Genomic DNA, 22,329 nt, shown 5'->3' with positions numbered 1-22,329 from the left:
CGACTGTGGCTTGTTGCGCTCCTCGTCTCTCCGTCCCCGCCGTCCCTCTGCCTCTCCGCAGCCATGTCTCTCGCGCCGATCGAACACCGCCTGGAGCAGCGATTCCGCCGCTACTCCGCTATCACCACCCAGAGCGACCCCCGCAACCTCGGCAAATGCATCCCATCCACCCCCGGGCAGCAGGTGCTGGCGGAGCTGCTCGCCAAGGAGCTTCAGGCGATGGAACTGCAGAACGTCGTCTGCGACAAGTATGCGACGGTGACGGCGGTGAAGCCGGGCAATGTGCCTGGCGCTCCGCGCATCGGATTCATCTGCCACCTCGACACTTTCGACTGCGGTCTCTGCCCGCATGTGAAGGCTCAGAAGATTCGCTACACAGGCGGTGATGTCTGCCTAAACGAGGAGAAGAACATTTGGATGAGGCTGAGGGAGCACGCAGAGCTGAGCAAGTACGTTGGACAGGACATTCTTTTTAGCGACGGCACCAGCGTGCTCGGCGCGGATGACAAGGCCGCTATTGCGTCGGTGATAGAGATGGTTGCCAACCTCGACTCCAGTAAGGAGAAGCACGGCGACATCGTCATTTGCTTTGTGCCAGATGAGGAGATCGGCTTGGTAGGCGCGAAGCACCTCGACGTAAAGGCGCGCTTCAACGTCAACTTTGCCTATACGCTCGACTGCTGCGAGCTGGGAGAGATGATGTACGAGTGCTTCAACGCCGCGAGTGCCACGATTAAGTTTACAGGTGTCTCGGTGCACCCGATGTCGGCCAAGGGCGTGATGGTGAATCCGCTGCTGATGGCCGTGGACTTCATTTCCCAGTTCAACCGCGAGGAGACGCCCGAGTGCACGGAGCTGCGCGAGGGGTACTGGTGGTTCGCGAAGATGGATGCCGACACCACCCAGGCGAGGCTCGAGGCAATGGTGCGCGAGCACGACCTCGCCAAATACACGGCCCGCAAAGCGTACATGCTCGATGTGGCCAAGAAGGTGCAGGCCAAGTACCCGACCGGCAAGGTGGAGATTGAGATTGAGGACGTGTATGCTAACATCGCGAACTCGCTTAAGGGTGACTTCACCGCGATTGATCTGCTGCTGGAGGCGATGAGGAAGGCGAGCGTGAAGCCGAACATTATCCCAATGCGTGGGGGCACGGACGGCGCAGCGCTCTCCGTGAAGGGCCTCCTCACCCCCAACTTTTTCACTGGCGCGCACAACTTCCACTCCTGCTTCGAGTTCCTTCCCATCCCGTCCTTCGTGAAGGCGTATGAGGTGTGCCGCAACATCGTCCTGCTCGGCGCTGAAAAGAGCGAGAAGACGCCGTCCTTGCTGTAGGCGCGCTGAGGCAGAGCACGCCCAAGCAACAAGCAATACCGCAGGCAGACGCGCAGGCGTCTAGGCGGGTACTTAGTGCGCAGACTATCTGCGCCGGGAACGTCCCACTCGCCCAACACAGAGCCCCCATCCGCTTCTTCCCCACGCGTTGTACTCGATGAACGGAGAGGATGGATGGGCGCGGGTCTACGTGTGACAGCTGTAGATTTCCGTGTCCGGCATCTATCACTGTCGCAGTAATGAGGGTAACGCGAAAACGCAATGCCCGGCAGCTTCGTGTCACCGTTGCGAGAGCGCGGGAGAAGGGGTGGCAGGTACCATGCCAACGAAAGGCGGGGGCGTACCGAGCGACGTAGACAACGCGCATGTACCAGCAGAGAAGCACATGTGTTCAGTGCGTTGCGTATCCCTCGCCCACGGAAGGCGGACACGCCCATCACCGCGTTTCCTATCCGTGTTCACCCCCTCCCCCCTTCTGCCTCTCTGCGTACCTCTGTGTGTCTCTTTCCACTCGCTCGTCCGTTCATCTCTGTCAGAATTCTTTTCTTCTGCTTTCTTCGCTTGGCCGCGTGTCTCTTCTTCCGTTGTTTTTGTTGTTGTCGTTGCGTATATCACATATATGCATACATTTATGTGATATACCTATATATATATATATATATATATATATGTATATATATACATCTGTGTGTGTGTGTGTGTGTATGTGTATATATGTGTATATGTATACGTGTGTGCGTATGCATGTATGCACATATCTTCACGGGGCGAACTTTCGTCGCTTTGTTTGGCCTTGTATGTGCGCATGGGATCCACGGGGGGTGGTGCTGGTGGGAAGGGGATCAAGTTCGTGACGCAGCTATGGGGGCATAGGTAGGTACCTCTGTACACGCAAAACGGGACTTCGGGGGTGGGGTGGCACGGCGCGGCTAATGAAGCTCACAGACATGCGCAGGGACACATGCTCAGGAATAGCCCACTCATCTGCCTCCGTGCACACACACACACACGCACACACGCTTGTGCGCTTCAACCCGCAGCGAAAAGGTGCACACACCGAGACGCATGAGCGTACGCATAGGCGAGATGCGCGCCCATGGGTAGATGTGTCACACGGGCTTTCGTCTCCTCTCCGCCTCCTTGTCCCTCTCTCGCTTCTCCACCTGACCGCACTCACGGAAACTTGAAATGCCCATGCTGGCCTGCTCTCTTTATCCCCCTCCCCTCTCTCGCGGGAATGTGCACACATATATGTTGGTGTGCGTATCTCGATGGACGGCTAACGTATTCTTTTTCCTTTTGTCTCTTCCGTGCTGCCTCCTTATCGTCTCTCTCTCTCTCTCTCCCTCTCTCCTCATCCTCTTCGCCACCCTTCTCTTCTACGAACACCCCTTCATGGGGGGAGCCGGAAAAAGGGCGCGGACTGAGGTGGGTGGCGCACTGTGTTCACACATGCGCATGCAACATACACAACAACTCAAAGAAAGCAATAATGGATGACAAGGTGGGGAGATGCCACCACGGCTGCAGCGCCTACTGCAGTGCCTCCTGAGGCTTGCTCACGCGACTGCTAAGTGCCGCTACAGCCGATCTGCACGCACAGCCTTCTCCCTGCTGCACGTGTGGTCTTCGCTACCTCGCTATCTCCTCCATACTTTCCCTCCCTCAACACACCTGCGATGCACTCCCCCTCCATGCCCACACTTTCCAGGGACTACTCGACCCTTACTCACCCTCTCCCACACACAAGCACCTTTGTGACGCTTCTTTGCAGGAACCACCTTTCTCTATCGTGGGTATCACTCGCTCCCTCCCTCCCTTCTCTCTCTCGAGAAAAAAAATTCGCACGCTGTTACGGCGCTGTTCTTGCAGAATCGGATCGGCCCCCACCCTGACTCCTTCTTCTTCTCTCTTCCCTATACTACCCGTGTAGCGCCCCCGTCTCTGCACACCACAGCCTCGCCGTTAGACGCGTGTGCGTCTCCCTCCCTCTCTCTTGGCTGAAATGGCCTCGTCAAGCCCACCGCGGCGGATGCGCGCACTGCTGCCGCCTCGATCGGTGCTGGACGCTCCTCTTTTTGTTGTTGTTGCCGTCATGCTTCTGCTCCATGGGGCGCCGGCGCGCGGATACGACGGGGATGCGGTAACTGCACCTCCCTCTGCCTCGACCGCTTTCACCGAGCACCCCTTTACTCTTCCCGCAGCTGCATCGCTGCTGGACGTGCTGGCGGGCAGCTTTTGCATCACTACTGGGGAGGGCGAGGAGGGCAGCTGTACACCCTCGGTGTCGCGGCTTCCCACACACCCCGTGCTCATCCTCTTCACAGAGAGCAGTGCTGGCCATTCCTCCACTCTTGCTGCCCTGCGCGCAAAGGTGCGACAGATCGCAACCGACGTACCGTCATCGGTGCTGCGGGTGCACGAGTACGTGATACCGACGAGTGCCACCGAGCGCCGCCTTATAGAGTTGTTGCTCATAGGTGCCAGCCACCTACCTACGCTGGCACTCTTCCATGGCAGCGTTGCAAAGGTGCAGGTGGCGCCCGGCTCCATCATCTCGGCCAGCCCCTTCCAGGCACCAGTGCTGTACTCGACGACGCCGCTGGCGAGCGCCAGCTACTTCGAGCTGCGTTCCTGGGCGCTGAGTGAGCTGCCAGCCCGCTACGTCGACCCCGTCACCTTTCACCTTATACCAAGTCTCCAGTTCGTCTTCAGCCCGGCCGAGGTGCACGACACGCTCCGACTTGTCCGCGACGCTGTCGAGGCAAGCGAGTCCCGCTCTGTCCTCCCGGCATTCGTGTCGATGGTTTACGTGCGACTTACCAGGCACGGTTCTGAGGAGGTGCTCGCCGCTCTTTCTTCTATCGCCACACAAGCTGGTAACGCGGTGCTGACGCTGGTGACGGAGTCGGCGGAGGTGGCTGCGGCATGGGGTCTACGCGCAGAGCACACCTTCACAATGGCCCCGTGGTCCAGCACTGTTGCGGCATACTTGAACGGCTCTACATCTGCTGGATTTGTGGCAGCTGTCCCAGATCTATCTCCACCGCAGTCCACCGGCACCGTTACCGAGCTGGCAGAGGTGACTGCTGACTCGGCAGCATGGCGCGCTGCCTGTGCGGCGTCGGTCCGTGCCGAAAACGCACAGCTGCAGAACTGGCGCCAGGCGATGAATGCCTTCAAGACCACGAGCCCTCTTCGCAGGATCGACTCAGCTGTGCACCTCCTGCACGAGTTGAAAGCGCTGCAGAACGCACTGAAAATTGTCTTTGTGCTGCGCGAGAGTGACGACATGTGGTTCCACCACCACCTCGAGGTCGCAGCCGCTCTAGCGCGCCGGCTGCAGAGCACAACGGTGCTCTACAATACAACGACATTGGTGAAAGGGTCGAAGGCGCGCAGCCGCGTCGAGCGTTCTTGGACGCCGACCATGCGGTGCGACGTGTTTTGGCTAGATGCTGAGCAGCTGCCGGCGGTGGCGGACGGACTGCATGTGTCGCAGGTGCCATCGGTTCTCATCTTGGTGCCTCTGCAGTCGCGCTTCGGTGAAGGTGGCGCTGGCGACAGGGCTGATGCTGCCGCTGCCGCCGGCGATGACGACCAGGCGGCCGCCGGCGCGTCTGAGGAGACCGGCCTGCGCCGCCGTGACCCGTTCATCGGCATACACACAATTAATCGATACGACCTTCTCAAAGCTGCCTACATGGACGATGCGCAGATGGTCGTCGAGCCGGTGTCTGGAAAGGAGGCGCTGCCTCTTTTCCCCAGCGACAGCGACGCCCTCCTGCGTTTCTTGGCCAGTGGTAGTTTCATCGGTGCGATGCAGTACACCATGAGCTCGGCCCAATTCAGCACGCTGCGGGCGAAGGTGACGGAAGTGCCGGATGCCGTCCAGGCCGCCACGGCCAGCGGCGGCATCCCCAACAGACACTACCTCCAACTGGACCACCGCTACTACCCGTTGCGGGCGGCGGAGGAGCCGATGGAGGGGCCGGCGTACGTGCGCCAGATTCTGAACGGGTCTTCGCCGCTACCGGTGCTTGGCAGTGACGACTCCGACACAGAGGTAGGGCGGCAGCAGGGTGGCGGGCGGAGTGGCGCGCACCCCCGCGGCACCACCTCCGCGTCACCGGATGAGGCGGACGAAAGGCTGCGCCAGCTCCGCGCCCGTGAGGAAGCCGCAGCGCTGAAGAGGAAGGCGGTGTGGGAGGCGAACCTGGCCAAGCGCCGACGGGAGAAGGCGGATCGACTGCGCCGCAAGGCTGCCGAGGACGCCGCAGAGCGGGAGCGGCAGCAGGCGGCTTTTCAGCGGGAGGTGAACGCTGCGCTGAAGGCGGAACAGGCGGGGGCTGGCGGTGGCGCTGGTGGCACGTCGGCATCGCAGCCGGAGGGCCTGCTGGTGCGCCGCCCCACCTTGGACGATGTCTCTGAAGGCCTCGTAGGAGAGGGGCGCCGCGGCCACCCCTTACGGCACCCCTTTGGTGAGGAAGTGGACTCGCAGGATGCCGCGCAGATTTTGCGTCGGCGGCGTCGACATCGGGAGTATCGCGAGTGGCTGGCCGACCGTCAGCGCATGGTGAACCGCTGCGTCACGGTGACGGAGAAGGGCAAGCTCTCCTTGATGACCCGATGGGAGTGATGGGAGAAGTGCTCGTGTGCTTGTGCCTGCGTGCCCTTCAAAGAGACAAGGAGTTCCGGTGGTGGTGGTGGTGGTGGTGGGGGTCAGGTGATTCTCTGCATCACAGGCTTTTGCCTTCCTCGCCGTAAGCCTTCTCTGCTCGCTCCCACGTCCCTTCTGCCCAGCCTTTGCCGTGTTGTACGTGCACCACACAACTTCGTCTCTGTTGTCTTACGCGCAAACGCGCACCTCTTCTTCGGCGCTTGCGCGCGCATGAGGAGGTAAATGGCGCCTGCACATGTTCTTGATGTCCTCCCTTTCCGCCCTTCTCGTTGTCCCCTAATTCCTCGTATCTCTTTCTTCGGTGCGTCCTGCTCCACTGCTGCGTATGATGGGCTACACACATGCGCGATGGCATGCAAGGACACAAGTGCAGACCGACACAGAGAGGTAGGCACAGAGAGACGTGCAAGACAGTCTCCCTGGGCAGTGTCCGCACGCGCGGCCCTGGTCACCTGACGCATGCACGCATGGAGACTACAGAGGTATGATTCCCTGGAGAGAGCGGGCGAGACACTTTAGGGGGCTGCGCTTCAGCGTGTGTGCGCGCGCGACTTCGACCCCGCGGATGTCGCCGCTCCTACAAGTGGGGTGGAGTCGAGTGCGGTACAAGCATCCCACTCTGTTTCCGTCAAGACCCTTTCGCTCCGGCCCGCTCTCTCGTCCGCGGACTGGCCCGCTCCACTTGTGTGCGCGCATGTGCTGTTGCCTCTTCGCTCTTTCTGTCTTGTTGTAGATGCGGCCTCGCGCCGCCATCAACACGCCTGGACGCGTGTCTATCCGCCTCCTCATTTCTTCAGCCCTGTGCGTGTTTTGTGTGCCTGCCAGAGCCCACCTGAACGTAGGTTGTGCACGCATACGCCAATGTATGGTGATGCTGACGGCGCGCCTTGGAGAGGGAGCGCTGGCGACCAACTCTCGCTCGCTGACTCTCGGCACCCTCGCGTCTGATGTCCTGCTCTGCGCTGGCAAGCGAGTGGGCGCGAGTCCCTGCGGGCACCATACTTATTCCGTCCTTTGTGTACTTCATTCATTCACGTTCGCACGCATTCCTCGCGACACGGCGGTGCGACGAGATCGGGTGGACGATGGGGCCCGCCCTCCCCGCTGCCCAGTGGCGGCGCGCTCTTTGCTCTGCCTGTGAGTGCGCCTTCCTGTTGCCGTGTTGGCCGCGGATGGGCGACGGTGACCGCACAGCTCCTTGTCTCCCGTTATGTCTTCTGTCCGTACGCCCAGAATGTAGGTCTCGCCCCCCGGGCCCCCTGCGTGTCCCCACTCGGTGGCACCGTACGCTGGAATGGCGTGTAGTGCCGCACTCTCGCCTGTGCGTGCGCACCGGCGTACGCGCGTGTCTGTGCTCTTGTATGACAGACACGCTCGACTCCTGCCGGCATGGCCTCGGTGTAGGCGGCCCGACCGCACACACACGCACACACACGCACACGCAGCCGCCGGAGGTCGGATCGATGGAGACGGATGTGCTGACTCGCCCATGGCCGCGTTGCAACTTCTTCCCTTTCGCCGTCTCCCTCCCGCTTTCTTCTTCTCCCGGTGGCGAGGGAACAGGGATTATTCGCAAACTAATTTTCGATATTCACACTCTTACACGAACTCTCGCAGTCATCGGCTGATTACTGGCCACTGTCCCCACCCCCTCTCGCGAACATTATGTCTGGCGCTGAGCCTCACCTATCCCTGCAGTCGTTGACGCCTGTCGACCTCAAGCAGCTGTCGAGGCAGCAGAAAATTATGCTGCTACAGGACTACCGCTCTAGCGGGGCACGAAATGCCAACAAGATGCTTTTCTTAGCCACGGACCTGCTGGCTGGCGGGTCGAGTGGGCTGTCGTCTAGCGAGCTGTACGACGTGTACGAGCAGGTGCTGATCGCCTCCCTCGAGTGCGGTCGTATCGAGAACGCTACCATGTACCTGAACTTGCTAGAGAGCCGTTTCGGCAAGAAGTCTGTTCGTGTCAGCCACCTGCGCGGCCTGTGCCTGGAGGCGCAAGGCAAGATCCCGGAGGCGAAGAAGCTTTACGAGCAGGTGCTGAAGGACATGCCAACAAACGACTTCTGTGTGCAGCGGCTGAGCGCTATCTACAAGAGCAACGGCCACTACAAGGAGGCCATTCGTGTCCTCGAGGAAGACCTCGTGTACACGGACGAGGATGATAAGCAGCACACATACGTAGAGGTGCACCGCGGCGACGCCTTGCCGACCTATCGGGAACTGAGCAACCTCCACTACCTCCTCGGCAACACGGACAAAGCCATATTCTATGCGGAGGAGTGTCTTCTGTTTGACAACGAGTCCTACTTTGCTCACGTGCGCCTCGGGGAGCTGTACTACATGAAGCGTGATCTGCCGCGCTGCGTCATCGAGTACTCGCAGTCGCTGCTCTTCAACTCGCAGCAGAACAACTCGCGGGCGGCGTACGGTTTGTGGCAGGTGGCAAACGAAATGCTGCGGCAGCACCAGTCCGGCGTCAAGAAGATCGAGGACGAGGCGGTGCTGATGCAGACGCAGGACCTGCGCACGTACGCGGCCGAGACGCTGCGCCGCATGTACGCCGGCACTGCCATGCTGTCGGCCTTGGATGCCTACTTGCAGCGAGAGGCCTAGGGCTGCCCCTTTATACGTGTACGTGGGCCCCTCCCTCCCTCTCCGTCATTGGTTTAGCGTATTTTTTTTTCTGGTTGCTTGTTGTGATCAGCAGAACTGTTTGTGTGGTGTGGTGCGGCTGCACGAGTGTTGCGGTCCCCGGTCCGCGCTTCCCCTCTCCCTTTCACGACTACACGACTTTGTCCCATCCCCCACTGTCTGCCTGTCTGCCCTCTCTGTCAGTCTTTCGGTCGAGCTGCTCTGGGTGCAGGAACGTGTCCGTGTATGTTGCTGTAACGTAAGGCAATGCGCAACACATCTAAAGGCGGCGAGCTCAACGTGCATGAGGAGCAACGCAGCTGCAGAAGCGACGACGATATGGCCCGGGGCGAGTCGGTGGTTAGCAAGTAACGCACGGCATGTCTATCCCCTCCTACTACATCTCGATGCTTCACAGCCGTTGCCATCGGACCTTCCTTGCGTGCGCGTGGCTGGCTGACCATCAAAGTGGGCGTCCCAATGCTGCTCTGTGCGTGCGCTTGTGCTGGGGCGTGCTGGCGTACCGCCGCTTCCACAAAGAGAGTGCACGCGCGCGGGACCCCACATAGAAATAGGCATGGGCGTACGTGCGCGAGAAGGCACCAAAGGTACGTCAGCCGTACAATGGCGAGCGCGATTCCTTTCTTTGTCGTACAGGTGTTTGGGTAAGGGGCTCTCCGGTGTTTCGTTCGTTGTGAAGTGCGCGAAGTGCGAAGACTCTCCTTCGCAGATGGCAGCGGACCACACCCGTCTCTGAAATGCCATCGAGTCTCACGTACAGGGGTAACACGCCTCTGCCACCTCCGTCCCGACCCTTGCTGTCACATGCATGATGCTGCTCCTCACCTTCCCCTCCTTGACCACATTGGCCCTTCTCCGTTGCTTCTCTCCGTCCCTCTCCACCCCTATGTCGTCGGCGGCGCGCGGGGCGTGTTGTTAGCAAGCGCCCCATAGATCAGAAGGCGTCACACAGACATCCGCACACACACACACATAAACATATATATATATATATATATATGCAGACGGACGGGCGGACGCACACATTCTCGCGGCACCTCCTCCTTCACTTATCTATCTCCCCTCAAAAGACCGCCTTCTCACGCAGACAGGGAGAGGGAGGGAGGAGTTGAAAGGTATCGTGCCGTAACGCTGTGCTGCGCTCCCCTTGAGGTGCGCTTGCGGGGGTGCGCGTTGCCTCTCTCCCCGTTTGCATCAAGATCGGTGCTCTTACACGACTCCGCGCGCCACTGCCGAGACGAGCTATCTCCGCTGTGTGAAGGCAACGAAGGTGAAGCGGCGGCTTATCACTTACGACTAACTCTTGGCTTCGGTTGTTTATCCCTCTCCAGGCCTCCCCCGGCGCGGACGCAGCACTGGCGCGATTTGCCTTACTGCTCCTCATCCACAGCATCTGTACCTCCTCTCCTCTCCTCTCCTTTCCATAGACCTGTACCACCATTCCGCGGCAAAGGCACAAGCGGGCTCGTGCGCGTGTGTACACTCTTCGGGACCTTTTTTCTGTTCTTTCCGTCGCACTCCTTGTTTTTGTTTTGCTCAGCCACATCCTCTCCCCTCCCCTCCCCCCGCCCCGCCCGCCTTCGCTGGTGTATCTCCGCGGCTTCTGCTCTCGCTTCCTGCCGGTCCAGCGCCACTCAGTCCCCGCTGCCCGCCAACTTTCCCTCCGCCGGTTTATCGCCTGTGTTCTTGTTTGGGGTGGGGGGGGTGCGACCACGTTGGTTTGTCGAGCCCCCGAGAGCACCGCCACGCGCTGAAAGAGGCGCACCATCTCCGCGTGCGCTTTAGGCGTGTATGTGTGTGTGTGTGTGTGGGGAAGGTGATGATGAGTGGGAGCGCCGAGAACGGCTCCGACGGCAGCCGCCGGGCTTCTTCGGGGATGACGGGTAGCGGTAGTGGCAACGGCGGCAGTAGCCGTGGCAGCGATGATGACGGTGACCGTACTGGAGCGCGACGACGGGGTTCCTCGCAGCGTGTCCTGCTCCCTGACGGCGGTTCTCACGGGCACGCGACGTCGACGCACACGAATCCGCGATCTCGAGAACCTTCTTTGACAGTCGCAGGACGCAGCTCGTCGCTTCCAGACACTCCGTTGAAGAGAGGAAGTGCTGCGGCAGCATCCGGCGTGAAATCATTCTCACGCCCTGCCGCAGCCCGCTTCGTCGCCGCGGGCAATACTCCTCCCCTTTCCGCAGAGTCGGCGACGCCGGTTGCAGCGGCAGCGCATGACGTTCGCGACACGGTCGAGTACCGTGCGGCTTGGGACCTAGAGCTGTGGAAAGCCGTGCAAGCAGACCGCTTCCGCAAAGAGCTCGAGAAGCAGAGAAGCGTTGCATTCGCGGATCTCGAGCGACTCGTGAAGCGACGGGAGAGGGAGGCGCGGGTGGCTCTGCAGCAGCGCACCACAGCAGTGGCGCTTCGCGAGGAGGCGGTGCAGGCAGTGGAGACGCGCCTGGCAGAGCAGCAACAGCATGTGTCTGACATGGAAAAGGACGTGCGGCGCATGCGGCAACAGCTACTCGACGCACAGCAGCGTGTCGAGGATGAGGTGCGGGCGCAGGTGCGGCTGGCCAACGACACCATTGCTCACCGCGCACGACTACTGGAGGAAAGGGTGAAGGCGGCGGAGGCGCAGGCGCGGCGTGCAGATGAGAGACAGCGGCTGGCGCAGCAGGAGTACTTGTCCCTCTATGAGGCCTTCAGTCGGTACCGTACGCAGCAGTTGGCATCCCCTGGCTCCGCTAGCGGCGGCACCACTGCTACTGCAATGGGTGGGCCTGCATCCTCGTCTTTCTCGGTGGAGCAGCTGCGCACTCAGTGGGAAACCGAGCACCAGCTGCAGCTAGACAGGCAAGCGCAGCGGCATGCGTCAGACATGGCTGCAGCTCAGCAGCGGTGCCGCGAGCTAGAGGAGCAGAACAGAAGGCTGACGGCAGCACTGGCACGCCGACGGGAGCAACTGCGCCGTCACGCAGAGAGCGCTTCACCGCCGCCTCTACCGACATCAGTTTCGCAGCGGCCACCGTCCCACGCAGGCCGCGAGGATCGCGAGGGGCCGTCGGGCAGTGGCACCGCCGCTTCGTCATCATCGACCCCGTCCTCGAATGTTGGAGCTGCGACTACTGCGCTGCTTCAACCAGCGCACAAGGAAACCCTTCGCGACGTTGTGGAGCGCACCAGTCGCGAGCTTCATCGTCTGGAGACAGAGCGGTCCTCGCTGGTGGAGGGGAGCAGCGGCGCGTTGCGTGAGACGGACACGGTGATTGTGCGAATCGACGCCCGCATTCGCGAATTGCGAGAGCATCTTTCTGCTGTCGCGAGCTGGCGTGATGCCGGATGGCGTGACCGGGTAGACGGCACGGAGAGACGGGAGAGGGCGAGGCTGGAGACTGGCCCGCTGTGATGGCCCTCTCTTACCTCACCCATGCATATGCGTACATGTATGCATTCGGTTCACCGTGTTTTCGCTGAAGCGGCTGTTGATGGGCCGCTAACCCGTCGCTCCTTCTGGTTTGCGTGTCCTTCCCTCGGTGCGTGTTTTCTTTTCAGCGCCCTGTTTCTCTTGTGCTAGTGTAGCCACGCACCAGAGCGTAAAAGGGTGCCCCCCTCCCGCCCCTCTCCTCTCCTCTTCCCCCCCCTCCACACACACACACACACACACACACACACACACACACACAAACACCTGACGCATACCGACGCACGCACCACACGCACATGTCGCGCAGAGACGCGTGCCCTGTAATGCTCTTGTGCGCACCTCCTTTCTCCCTCCTCGGCTTCTGTGCGACGCGTGCACACCTCTTCCATCACCCACCTCCTCTCTCTCGTTCTCTACGCGCGCCATGTTGGGCGCGGTGCCTCTCACGCAGCGCTGAAGCGGCCACAGTGAGATGCGGGGGGTAGGGTCACCTCTGAACCTCATTCTCCTTCGCTGCTCAGGAAGACTTGAGGTCGGTACCCATTTTATGAGGAAGGCGGCTCAGCCCTCTTCATGTCTATCCTTCATGAGGTGCTTAGATTCTTGCTCTCACACCTTCTCTTCGGTGCCTCCCTGTCTGCATCGTCTTCCCGCACCCTCCTCTCTTTCACGCAATGTGAGCCTTTATCGCCTCCCTCGTTTCTCCTCACCGCTGACGCCCACGACATAATGCGACAACCTTAGCGCTTGTGCTGATACGCACACGCAGAGGTGACCGCATCTATCTTCGATACATGCACCACTACATGTGCATAGCTAGTCCGAAGACGTGCTGAGACGCCAACGGAGATACATCGCATCCATGAACATTTTCCAGAGCAGCAGCGTTGGCTTTCGGCAGGGCAGGAGCCTCGCCGAGGACACCCCTGCCCCATCGATGGTGCGATACCCTATTATAGCCTCTGCACCCGGCGACAGCAGCACTCAAACATCACTGCCGTACGGAATTGGCCCCAGCGCCGCTGCGAAGCAGTCGACATACCTTCCAGCACTTCTGGCGGCTGCGCAGCAGACAAGCCCCATAGCAGCCAAATCAGGTCAAAGTACGTTCCCGTCGGTGCCTTACTACGGGATTCTCAGCCGCTTTGAGGTTCGCATGGATGTATCCGTCGAGCGTGATGCGCGAGCACCGGCATGGTCGATCTCAGACGCGGCAGGGGCGTCTGCTGGGATGCTGCTGCGCAATCCGACCACAGCGACGGCCCGTATGGCGCACATTCAGCGCCGCCTGTACGATGTCGCCGAGCGCTTTGGAAGCGTGTACCACCTCAGCAACGGTGCAACACTCTCGGAGAGCGTGATGGCGCCGCTGCTGCCGCATCAAGGTGGTGCTTCCTCAGCTGCGTCTTTCCACTCTCAGCTGACTTACGGGGCATACGTCCAAGCACTTCACGATGCTTTCCGACGCTTCCGTGCGCTGCGGCAGGCGTGCGTTACGATGGAGAAAGGTGCATCGGGCGCCGGCGCTGCTACAATCGGTGATGGTATGACTACGCACCACACCTTCTATGTGCGCCTTCTGGGCCATCCATCGTGGAAAGATCTCAACGCTCTGCTATGCGTGGAGAAGGGTCGACTGCTTGTCTGCCTCATCTCTTCTTCTCGGATAACGCAGAAGCACTTGACGGCGGTTTGTGCAGATGCTGGGGTGAGCTTGGCTTGGCTTGGCGGGGCCGCGCTCGTGGCGGAGCCGCTTCAACTGATTCCCGGAGATGTCAATCCAGTGTGGGCGGTGTGGGATGCGTTGGTGAACCTACCGCTACTCTCGCCGTCCTCAATCAACCGAGAAGGGAACGAGGAGAGGCTCACTAGTGGTGCTGACGGCGCTGCGGATACCCTCGACAACGCTTCGGCAGGGGCGCGTGAGGTGCTGCGCAGGGTGACGCAAACTGGCTCGGCTCTCTCCGGCTTTCACATCTCGCTCATCTCGTCGATGGCCTTTCAAGGCGCTACGCGCTTCCACCAAGTTGGCCGGATCGCCGAAGAGGCACCCGTGTTTGCTCAGGAAGAGCGCCCTTCGTCGTCATCTCTGTCGGCGACGGCGGCGGCGAGGCAACCGACTCGCCAAGCCATCGTCGCCCGCCGCTACATCTGGCGCCTCATTCCCTCACCGACATCTTGCCTCGCCGTTGCCCCAACGTCCTCGTCCGCATCAGCGCTATCGTGTTGTGCGGTGCTGCCCTTCTTCATATCGAAGCTGCTCCAGTGCCTCGTGGAGGAGTGCGGACTCATCGCCTTTGCGGTGCACTGCGGCGGACCGGCGGAGCTGACTACGCATCTCGGCGCTCCATCAGGGTCGACTGGATCTACAGCTTCAGGTGCAGTTGGGGTGCGGCTGGTGCACAGCAGCGCGCCGTCACTGCTCACGCTGCAACAGGGACCCAGCTCCTCCTCGTGCCTTGCGTTCAGCCGTCTGAGCGGCGCTGTCTGGGTCGACGCCGAGACGCGCGAGAGCCTGAGCCTCGGTGGACTCGCTGCTGCGTTAGGAGAGCCCGACAAGGATGCCGTGGGGGACGAAGAGGACACCGAGATGGAGTTCGAGGTCGTGTCGATCCGCTACGAGCGGCACAGCGAGCTGAAGACGATGGAGAAAGAGCCAAACAAGGTGAGAGTCTGTGCCACCGCCGCCTCTGTCGAGAGCGGTGGTAGCTGTCCGGTCAAGCGCGCTCGCTTCGATGCCGCTGGCATCGACGAAGAGGACCACGACGATGCCTTTGTACGACCGGCGCAGTGGGGGTCATCGTTTGCGTTTACCGTGTCGGTGAAGCGACTCATCACCGTCGATGATATTGATGCGTGACGCAGTGGTGTGCCACTCTTCTCCATTTCTATGAGGAGATGGTGTGCGTGGCATTGTTCGTGAACACATGCGTGGTGAGGTTGCTGTATGATGGTAGTGCGTGTTCTTGGGTGCATGTGTGGCTGTTTCTCTGTCAGGTGTTCGTGTGTGTGTGTGTGTGTGCAAGCCTTCTACTCTCGGGTTGTTGTCCCTCAAAAGAAAACAAAAAGATGTCCGCGGCAGCTTCAAGAAGGAGGCAGAACAAGAAGATAGCACCTCATCGTAAATGTGTTTGTGCGTGTCGATGTGTGTGTGTGTGTATGTGAGGCTTTATGGAGCGGCTTTTCAAGCTTCGCGCACGCATCGAAAAACCTGGTTCTCTCTTCCTCCTTCGCACGCATATTTGTGACCACCTTACTGATTGTTGTCATGGTGCTTCTGGTACGAGGAAGTGCCGAGGCGCACGCACTCAAACACACACACACACACACACACACACACACACGCCAGCCACGGCACTGGACCTACATCCTCTGTGTCTCTTGTGGGTTTCTACATCCCCCTTTTTTGGTTTGGTTTGGTCTTCGTCGTTTTCTCTCAGCTGTCCGCGTCTTGCTGTTGCTTCTGCTGCTTCTTTCTTTTTTGGTTTCTCCCGCGTTCGCCTCTGTAGGCCCATCACCCACCTACCCCATAACTTTTTGCATCAGTACACGCCATGTATCGAGATGTCTGTATTCTTTTGTATCGGTGCGCATGTGCGCTACGCCTTCTCTTTTTTATTTTCGAACATGTCTTCCGCTGTTTACGGAGACGGCTGTCTGAAGGAGCTCCGCACATTTATTCTACCTCTTATCCGGCGCGTCTCTCCACCTTTCTTTCATTGAAGACGTTGAGGCACGCCCACCGCCCCCCGATACTTCCCACGTCATGCTGACATCTTTGGCTGCTGCTTCTGCTGCTTGTGCTCCCGGATCACAGGAGGAGACGGTGGGATGAGCAGAGGAGAGAGGGGGCCACACCGCCTCAGTGCGCGGCCTCACAGGGTCCGGCGCACTCCACTCACTCTCTCTTTCTCTCCTTGTGGGAGAAAACCAGGCGGCCCCGCCCCTGCCCTATCCCCAGCCAAGCGCCGAGCCGCTCCTCTGGTGGCCACAGGGCCAGGCACCGACGACGCGCGGGGGTCCGAGCGATGCACGGCGACTGATGCCGGCGGTCAGGTCGTGGATGGCGCGGCGTCTGGGCGACCTGCGACCGCGAGCACGCTTGTGCTGCCGACATGACAAGCCGAGTGCCAGCGTGGCTCGAAGGCATCTGTCACCCGACCCTCGCTGCACGCTGGTGGAGGGAGCCTGCGCCACCGCGAGGGGGGTGCGCCAGGGGCGGTGGCCGGCATGACGGGGGGGGCGGCTGTGAGGCGGCCTGCGGAGTGGGGTGTGGGTAGAGTCCGATGCCGAGGCCGTGCTCTCAGATGGCGGAGCCGGCGCATTGCTGTACCGGCGTGTGTCTAGGGCTGCGTTGCGCCACACGCCGGGGAGGGAGGGCCTGTGGCATTACCGGGGAGGCTCGAGGGCGGACGTGGACCTCGCGTTGTCTGGCAGAGGAGTGGACAACTCACACCAGAAACACCGCAAGAGCTATTCGCAACCTCCGTGATTCTTGTCATATTTCTTTCCCGGTAGAGCTGTGTTCTGCTTTTCCTCATCTAATCCCTTCTCCTCTTCCCCTCCTTGTGATTCCGTACCCACCTTCCTACACGACTTCCTCTTTCGATCCCCTTATCGTCACCCCCCCGCTAACTTCCCTACTAAAAACCGAGATCGACAGTCCTACACACCAGCCAATTCATAATGCTACCGGCGCGCCTTGGAGAGGGAGCGCTGGCGACCAACTCTCGCTCGCTGACTCTCGGCACCCTCGCGTCTGATGTCCTGCTCTGCGCCGGCAAGCGAGTGGGCGCGAGTCCCTGCGGGCACCATACTTATTCCTTCCTTTGTGTACTCCATTCATTCACGTTCGCACGCATTCCTCGCGACACGGCGGTGCGACGAGATCGGGTGGACGATGGGGCCCGCCCTCCCCGCTGCCCAGTGGCGGCGCGCTCTTTGCTCTGCCTGTGAGTGCGCCTTCCTGTTGCCGTGTTGGCCGCGGATGGGCGACGGTGACCGCACAGCCCCTTGTCTCCCGTTATGTCTTCTGTCCGTACGCCCAGAATGTAGGTCTCGCCCCCCGGGCCCCCTGCGTGTCCCCACTCGGTGGCACCGTACGCTGGAATGGCGTGTAGCGCCGCACTCTCGCCTGTGCGTGCGCACCGGCGTACGCGCGTGTCTGTGCTCTTGTATGACAGACGCGCTCGACTCCTGCCGGCATGGCCTCGGTGTAGGCGGCCCGACCGCACACACACGCACACACACGCACACGCAGCCGCCGGAGGTCGGATCGATGGAGACGGATGTGCTGACTCGCCCATGGCCGCGTTGCAACTTCTTCCCTTTCGCCGTCTCCCTCCCGCTTTCTTCTTCTCCCGGTGGCGAGGGAACAGAGGCACTCCCTTGTATTCAGCGCAACGACTGCACGGGGACGCACGCGCCCGCACAAAGCCGAGCCCGACTCTCGTGTCTTCCTTTCCGCTTCCTTTCCGCTGCCGCTCGTCCGGTGTTGGTTACCGAGGAGGTGTTTCACCACCCCCTCTCTCCCCTCCCTCGTCTTCCTTCTCCACCTCTCTTGCGGGTCTGCCCGCCCGTGCCCGTGGCTCTCCTTTGCCCTCACCGCTTCCCTTTCGTGCTTTTGACCAGCGGCTCTCGCCTCCGCGCCGGCGCTGCACCCCATCGTTTCCCCTCCCCGCCTCCCTCATCCGGGTCGCACCTCCCGCTCTCTCCCTCTCCATACCGGACTGGCAGACGCTCCCACTGCCTCCCCTTTGCGAACTACTATCGCGGCTCGTCGCACCATACAATGTGCGCAGACGCGACCCATCCGCGCCGTGCTTGCTGGTGCGGCGCAGGTGGCGTGGCCGGCTGTGTGAGGCAGCAACATGCGTACCGATGCTCGCGACTCCTGGCTGGCGTTTTGCTGATTGTCGGTGCGCTGACGCTCGCCGTGTCCACGGCGCCTACGGCGTGGGCTGCGGGTGCCAACGTCTCGCCGGACGAGCCTGTGTACCTGCTGAACGCCATGTACTCGTTGAGCGACTACAGCTGGAAGCATGCAAAGGCGCTGTGGCTGGGCATCGACTCCGCGCTACACGCGGTCGGCTACACCGCCGCGAGCGGCCGCCCCATCAAGATCATTGAGCCGGGCCCGACGGATGACCGATCGGACATCGTAGCTGTCGTGATGAAGGCACTCAAAGACTACCCGACGCTTCTTGGCGTGATTGGACCGTACTCTGACACGCGCCTTGGTGCTCTGATGAGCAGCCCTGAGATTCAGAACAGTGGGCTGATGTTCCTGGGCCCGTTCACCGGGTCTAGCGCTACGCGTGTGTGGAACGAGAACTTGTATTTCATGCGCGCGGAGCCACGGCTGGAGATCATGGCAATGGCAAAGCACATAGCGAATACCTTCCGCGCACGCCGCACTGCGTTCATGTACGTGACGGGTGAGTGGTTCGGAAGCTTCGAGCACAAGAGTCTTGTGGAGCTGATGGCGTCCCTTTCGCTCGACCTGCCGGCTGTGTACTCCGCGCCGTACTCGACGAGCACTGCTGTGAACATGACGGCCTTCGACGCGATGGCGGACACGCGCCCGCAGGTGATCATAGTCTGGGGAATACCTGCAGGGCAGGTTGTGGAGCTCCTGCAGGCTGTGCTGACGGACCCGCGTACGACGTCGGCGTACATCATGCCGTCGTTTGCGCTGCAGCAGATGACATTCCAGGTGTACTACGATCTCGCGATGGCTGGGAAGCTGACGCCTGTGGACGGGCAGATCATTTCGAGTGCCACATCCTTTCCGCTGACGGAGCCTGCGTCGGTCCATCTGAAGGTCTTCAGGGCGCAGATGGGGGAGTACATGGTGAAGACCGGCCGCGTGGACCCGAGCCTGTGGGCCGACGAGGCGAAGGCTGTGCAGAAGTACGGCCCGTGGGAGCATGAGGCGTCGTCGGACTCTGCTGCATACGTGAACAACTTCTTCAACGAGCACCCGTGCGTAACGCAGCTGATGATTGCTGGGTGGATTTCGGGCTCGCTGATCGCGCAGACGCTTGCGGAGGAGAACCGGGTCGTGAATCGGATGGCGTACAGACAATACATGTTCTCTCAGCAGCGCTACATCGTAGGCGAGGACTTTGTTCTTGGTGACTACGGCGGGCCGTGCAACGGTGTTGCCGAATTTCTGGGCGCCGTGTGCTACTGTAACCAGGGTGGGCACTCCGCTGTCCTTTCGAGGCTTGACAAAGCCGTGTGGACGGTGATTACCGAGTCTGGCGTCAGCTTCACGCAGAAAAGCTGCTACTCCGATAGCACCACCCTCCCACGGCCGCTGAACTTCCTGACGCTGATCTTTGTGGGGCATCCGTTGCTTGCGCAGGTGGGGCTGAACGTTAACACGAGCATACCAGCACTTTTCGCCTACCTGAAGTACAGCGCGAGTCCTGTGAACGGGATTGCACTTAACGTAACAGATACTACACCACAGGCGCTGCACGATGCGGTGACGACGAACTACACTACCGACGTCGTCGTAGGCATGACAGTGAAGGGTATGAACGTCGATGAGTACTTGGTGCTCTCCCCCCTCCACCCTCGGCCACACCTAGTAGAGCCGTTAAGAAACTACATGTATCTGATGCCAACGCTTGAGCAGCAGATGTTTGTGCTGTACGCGAAGCTTTCGGCTGTGAGGGACGTGACGTCGATCGACTCGGGCGTGCATGTGGTCCTGCACGACTACGCTAGCGATGAGGTAGCGAACATCACCGCTATGCTGCGCAAGTCTGCTGCGACGTTCGACTACGACAACCCGAGCGTGACTGCGGTGCCCTCCACGAAGACTGTTGGGAGTGCGCTTGCTCGCGGGCGGATCAACGTTGTGCTTGCCGTGACAGCTGCGGATGTGGCTGGCATTGTCGACTTTCTGGTTGAGGAGAAGACCTCGATTGTTGTGGTAGTCTTCGATGACTTGGTGATTCAGTACTCTACACTTGTCACTGCCCTCAAGTCGAAGCCGGCGTCTGTGCAGGCGCGTGTGATCACGTTCACTAATCTGCCGCTCTGGAGCGACACGTCGGAGAGCGCGCATGCTGCCTCTAGGCTGCTGACAGTGTTTCACGGCGCGCTGCCTGACCCTTCCCAACACACTCCGGGCTCCCTGAGCGCCGTTATAGCTGGCAGTTTTTCTGCCTCGATGAGGAGGCTTGCGGACAGCGTGCGCAGCACTTCGCTGACAGACATGGTCTATCGCGAAGGCTCTGTGACCACGACTGGCGTACCCTTTGGCAAGTTTCAGTGGGGCTGCACGACGACGCCAACGGACCGCCTCTGCGTGTACCAAAACTATGGCGCGCAGGGCATCGTGATGCTCTCCGTGCAGCGGATGCTGGACCCGACGGTGCCGCAGCTGTCTTCCCCGATGACGCCTACAATGGAGTATCGGCCGCGCAAAAAGCTGGATAAGCTGACGTCCTCGGAACGCAACGGCCTCATCGCTGGCCTCGTTATGTTCACTGTCATCTTGCTTGCGGTTGTTGGGCTGGCTCTGTACTGCTGCATGGACAGCCGCAACAACGACGCCGCGCCGAAGGACGGTGACGAGCCGGTGACGCTGCTCTTCACGGACATTGAGAGCAGCACTGCGCTGTGGGCGGCGCTGCCACAGCTGATGGCTGACGCGATTGCTGCGCACCACCGTGTGATCCGGCAGCTGTTGAAGAAGTACGGGGGCTACGAGGTGAAGACGATCGGCGACTCGTTCATGATCGCGTGCAGGAGCGCGCACAGCGCTGTGAGCCTTGCATGCGAGATCCAGACGAAGCTGCTGAAGCACGACTGGGGTACGGAGGCGCTGGACAGCGCGTACCGCGAGTTCGAGCTTGCGCGCGTGGACACTTTGGACGACTACGTGCCGCCGACTGCGCGGCTGAGCGAGGAGGAGTACGCTGCGCTGTGGCGCGGGCTGCGCGTGCGCGTGGGGATCCACACGGGGCTGACCGACATCCGCTACGACGAGGTGACGAAGGGGTACGACTACTACGGCGACACGCCGAACATGGCTGCGCGCACGGAGGCTGTTGCGAATGGCGGGCAGGTTGTCGCGACGGAGGCTACGTGGTGGGCGCTGTCGAACGACGAGCGCGCGGGTACTGCGCACACTGCGATGGGACCGCAGGGGCTGCGCGGTGTGCCGTTCGCCGTGGAGATGTTCCAGCTGAACGCTGTGCCTGGCCGCCGCCACGCTGCGCTGCGCACTGAGATCGAGGCGATGCTGCCGGAGGGTACAGCGACGGAGACGGCCTCGAGCGCTGCAGGCGCGCTGCTATCGTCTGCGGGCACGATAAATGGCCCTGCTGCTGGCATTGCCTTCGTGCTGACGAGCTGCTTTGCGCCGTACCCCGCTGCGCAGCGCGTGCGAGAGCTGCAGCCGCTGCTGAGCAAGTGGGGCGTTGGTGCGCCGCCGCGGAGTCGTCTTGTGAGTGAGGAGGACTACTGCCAGGGGCTGATGAACCGTCTTGCGGTTCGGATTGCGACGGTGTCGCAGGCCCGCCAGCGGATGGGCAGTAACGAGGCTGGTGTTTCAGGAGATATACAGAACCTTATTTCTAGTGGATTGCTGAACCCGTTGCTGGGTGAGGGCAGCTTTATCTCGGACGGCGCGAGGGCACGGCATTCGGGGGTGATAGCGGTGCCGCCCACTGCGGAACCGTCTGCGATGCGTGGGTGGCGTGTGCTCCGCAAAATCCCTGAACGACCTACGGCTTGTAATGTGCGCGACAAGCAGTGAAGAGAGCCCTGCGGCGACCTCTGACCGGCGAGGCGATGAGCTGGTGCGGCCTGTGGCCAGGCCTTCGCCGCCTTTCGCGCTCCGCTCCGGAAATGTGTCATCTCCGCAGCCACAGCGGCTAGCGGCAGTCTTCCTGCGGTGGCCCGTCGTCGCATGCTGTACAGTGGTGCAGCTCTGAGGAGGCGCACACGATGCTGTCCGCTGTCTCTTTCTTCTGGTACAGAGAGGTCGGAAGCGGTGCGTATGTACCCATGTGCCTCGTTGATGTGCGTGTGCGTGCCGAAGTACGCGGCTGAATGTATCTACCTATATACATGCATACACAGGTATCTGTGCCTCTACGTGAGCCGATGTATGGATGGTTGTGCATCTGTAAATAAATACAGATCTATATATATGTAACGTGTATGGATGTGTATATGCGTGCCGATGAGTGCATGTATATGCGTATGTGTGTGC

General features: G+C 60.8%; 6 protein-coding genes across 6 annotated transcripts; all 6 read left to right on the top strand.

Moving 5' to 3' along the window:
• Positions 1-63: 63 nt before the first annotated feature.
• LMJF_17_0140 (putative peptidase t) lies at positions 64-1,335 on the top strand (the record flags this gene model as incomplete). The annotated part of the gene is made up of 1 exon (XM_001682222.1): positions 64-1,335. The coding sequence occupies one exon, from the start codon at positions 64-66 to the stop codon at positions 1,333-1,335; it is 1,272 nt and encodes a 423-aa protein (XP_001682274.1).
• A 2,032-nt stretch (positions 1,336-3,367) lies between these two features.
• Positions 3,368-5,974, top strand: LMJF_17_0130 (hypothetical protein; the record flags this gene model as incomplete). The annotated part of the gene is made up of 1 exon (XM_001682221.1): positions 3,368-5,974. One exon carries the CDS (start codon positions 3,368-3,370, stop codon positions 5,972-5,974), a length of 2,607 nt encoding a protein of 868 aa, XP_001682273.1.
• Positions 5,975-7,681: 1,707 nt separating this feature from the next.
• Positions 7,682-8,635, top strand: LMJF_17_0120 (conserved hypothetical protein; the record flags this gene model as incomplete). The annotated part of the gene is made up of 1 exon (XM_001682220.1): positions 7,682-8,635. The coding sequence occupies one exon, from the start codon at positions 7,682-7,684 to the stop codon at positions 8,633-8,635; it is 954 nt and encodes a 317-aa protein (XP_001682272.1).
• Positions 8,636-10,493: 1,858 nt separating this feature from the next.
• LMJF_17_0110 (conserved hypothetical protein) lies at positions 10,494-12,074 on the top strand (the record flags this gene model as incomplete). Its single annotated transcript, XM_001682219.1, has 1 exon — positions 10,494-12,074. One exon carries the CDS (start codon positions 10,494-10,496, stop codon positions 12,072-12,074), a length of 1,581 nt encoding a protein of 526 aa, XP_001682271.1.
• Positions 12,075-13,029: 955 nt separating this feature from the next.
• On the top strand, positions 13,030-14,952 carry LMJF_17_0100 (conserved hypothetical protein; the record flags this gene model as incomplete). Its single annotated transcript, XM_001682218.1, has 1 exon — positions 13,030-14,952. One exon carries the CDS (start codon positions 13,030-13,032, stop codon positions 14,950-14,952), a length of 1,923 nt encoding a protein of 640 aa, XP_001682270.1.
• A 2,931-nt stretch (positions 14,953-17,883) lies between these two features.
• Positions 17,884-21,870, top strand: RAC-B4 (receptor-type adenylate cyclase b; the record flags this gene model as incomplete). The annotated part of the gene is made up of 1 exon (XM_001682217.1): positions 17,884-21,870. One exon carries the CDS (start codon positions 17,884-17,886, stop codon positions 21,868-21,870), a length of 3,987 nt encoding a protein of 1,328 aa, XP_001682269.1.
• Between the last annotated feature and the right edge of the window lie 459 nt (positions 21,871-22,329).

The sequence above is a fragment of the Leishmania major genome, chromosome 17 (assembly GCF_000002725.2).
Source record: "Leishmania major strain Friedlin complete genome, chromosome 17".
In the NCBI taxonomy this organism is placed as follows: domain Eukaryota; phylum Euglenozoa; class Kinetoplastea; order Trypanosomatida; family Trypanosomatidae; genus Leishmania; species Leishmania major.
The sequence above is the reverse complement of the archived record's forward strand: the minus strand, read 5'-3'. Positions and strand labels throughout refer to the sequence as shown.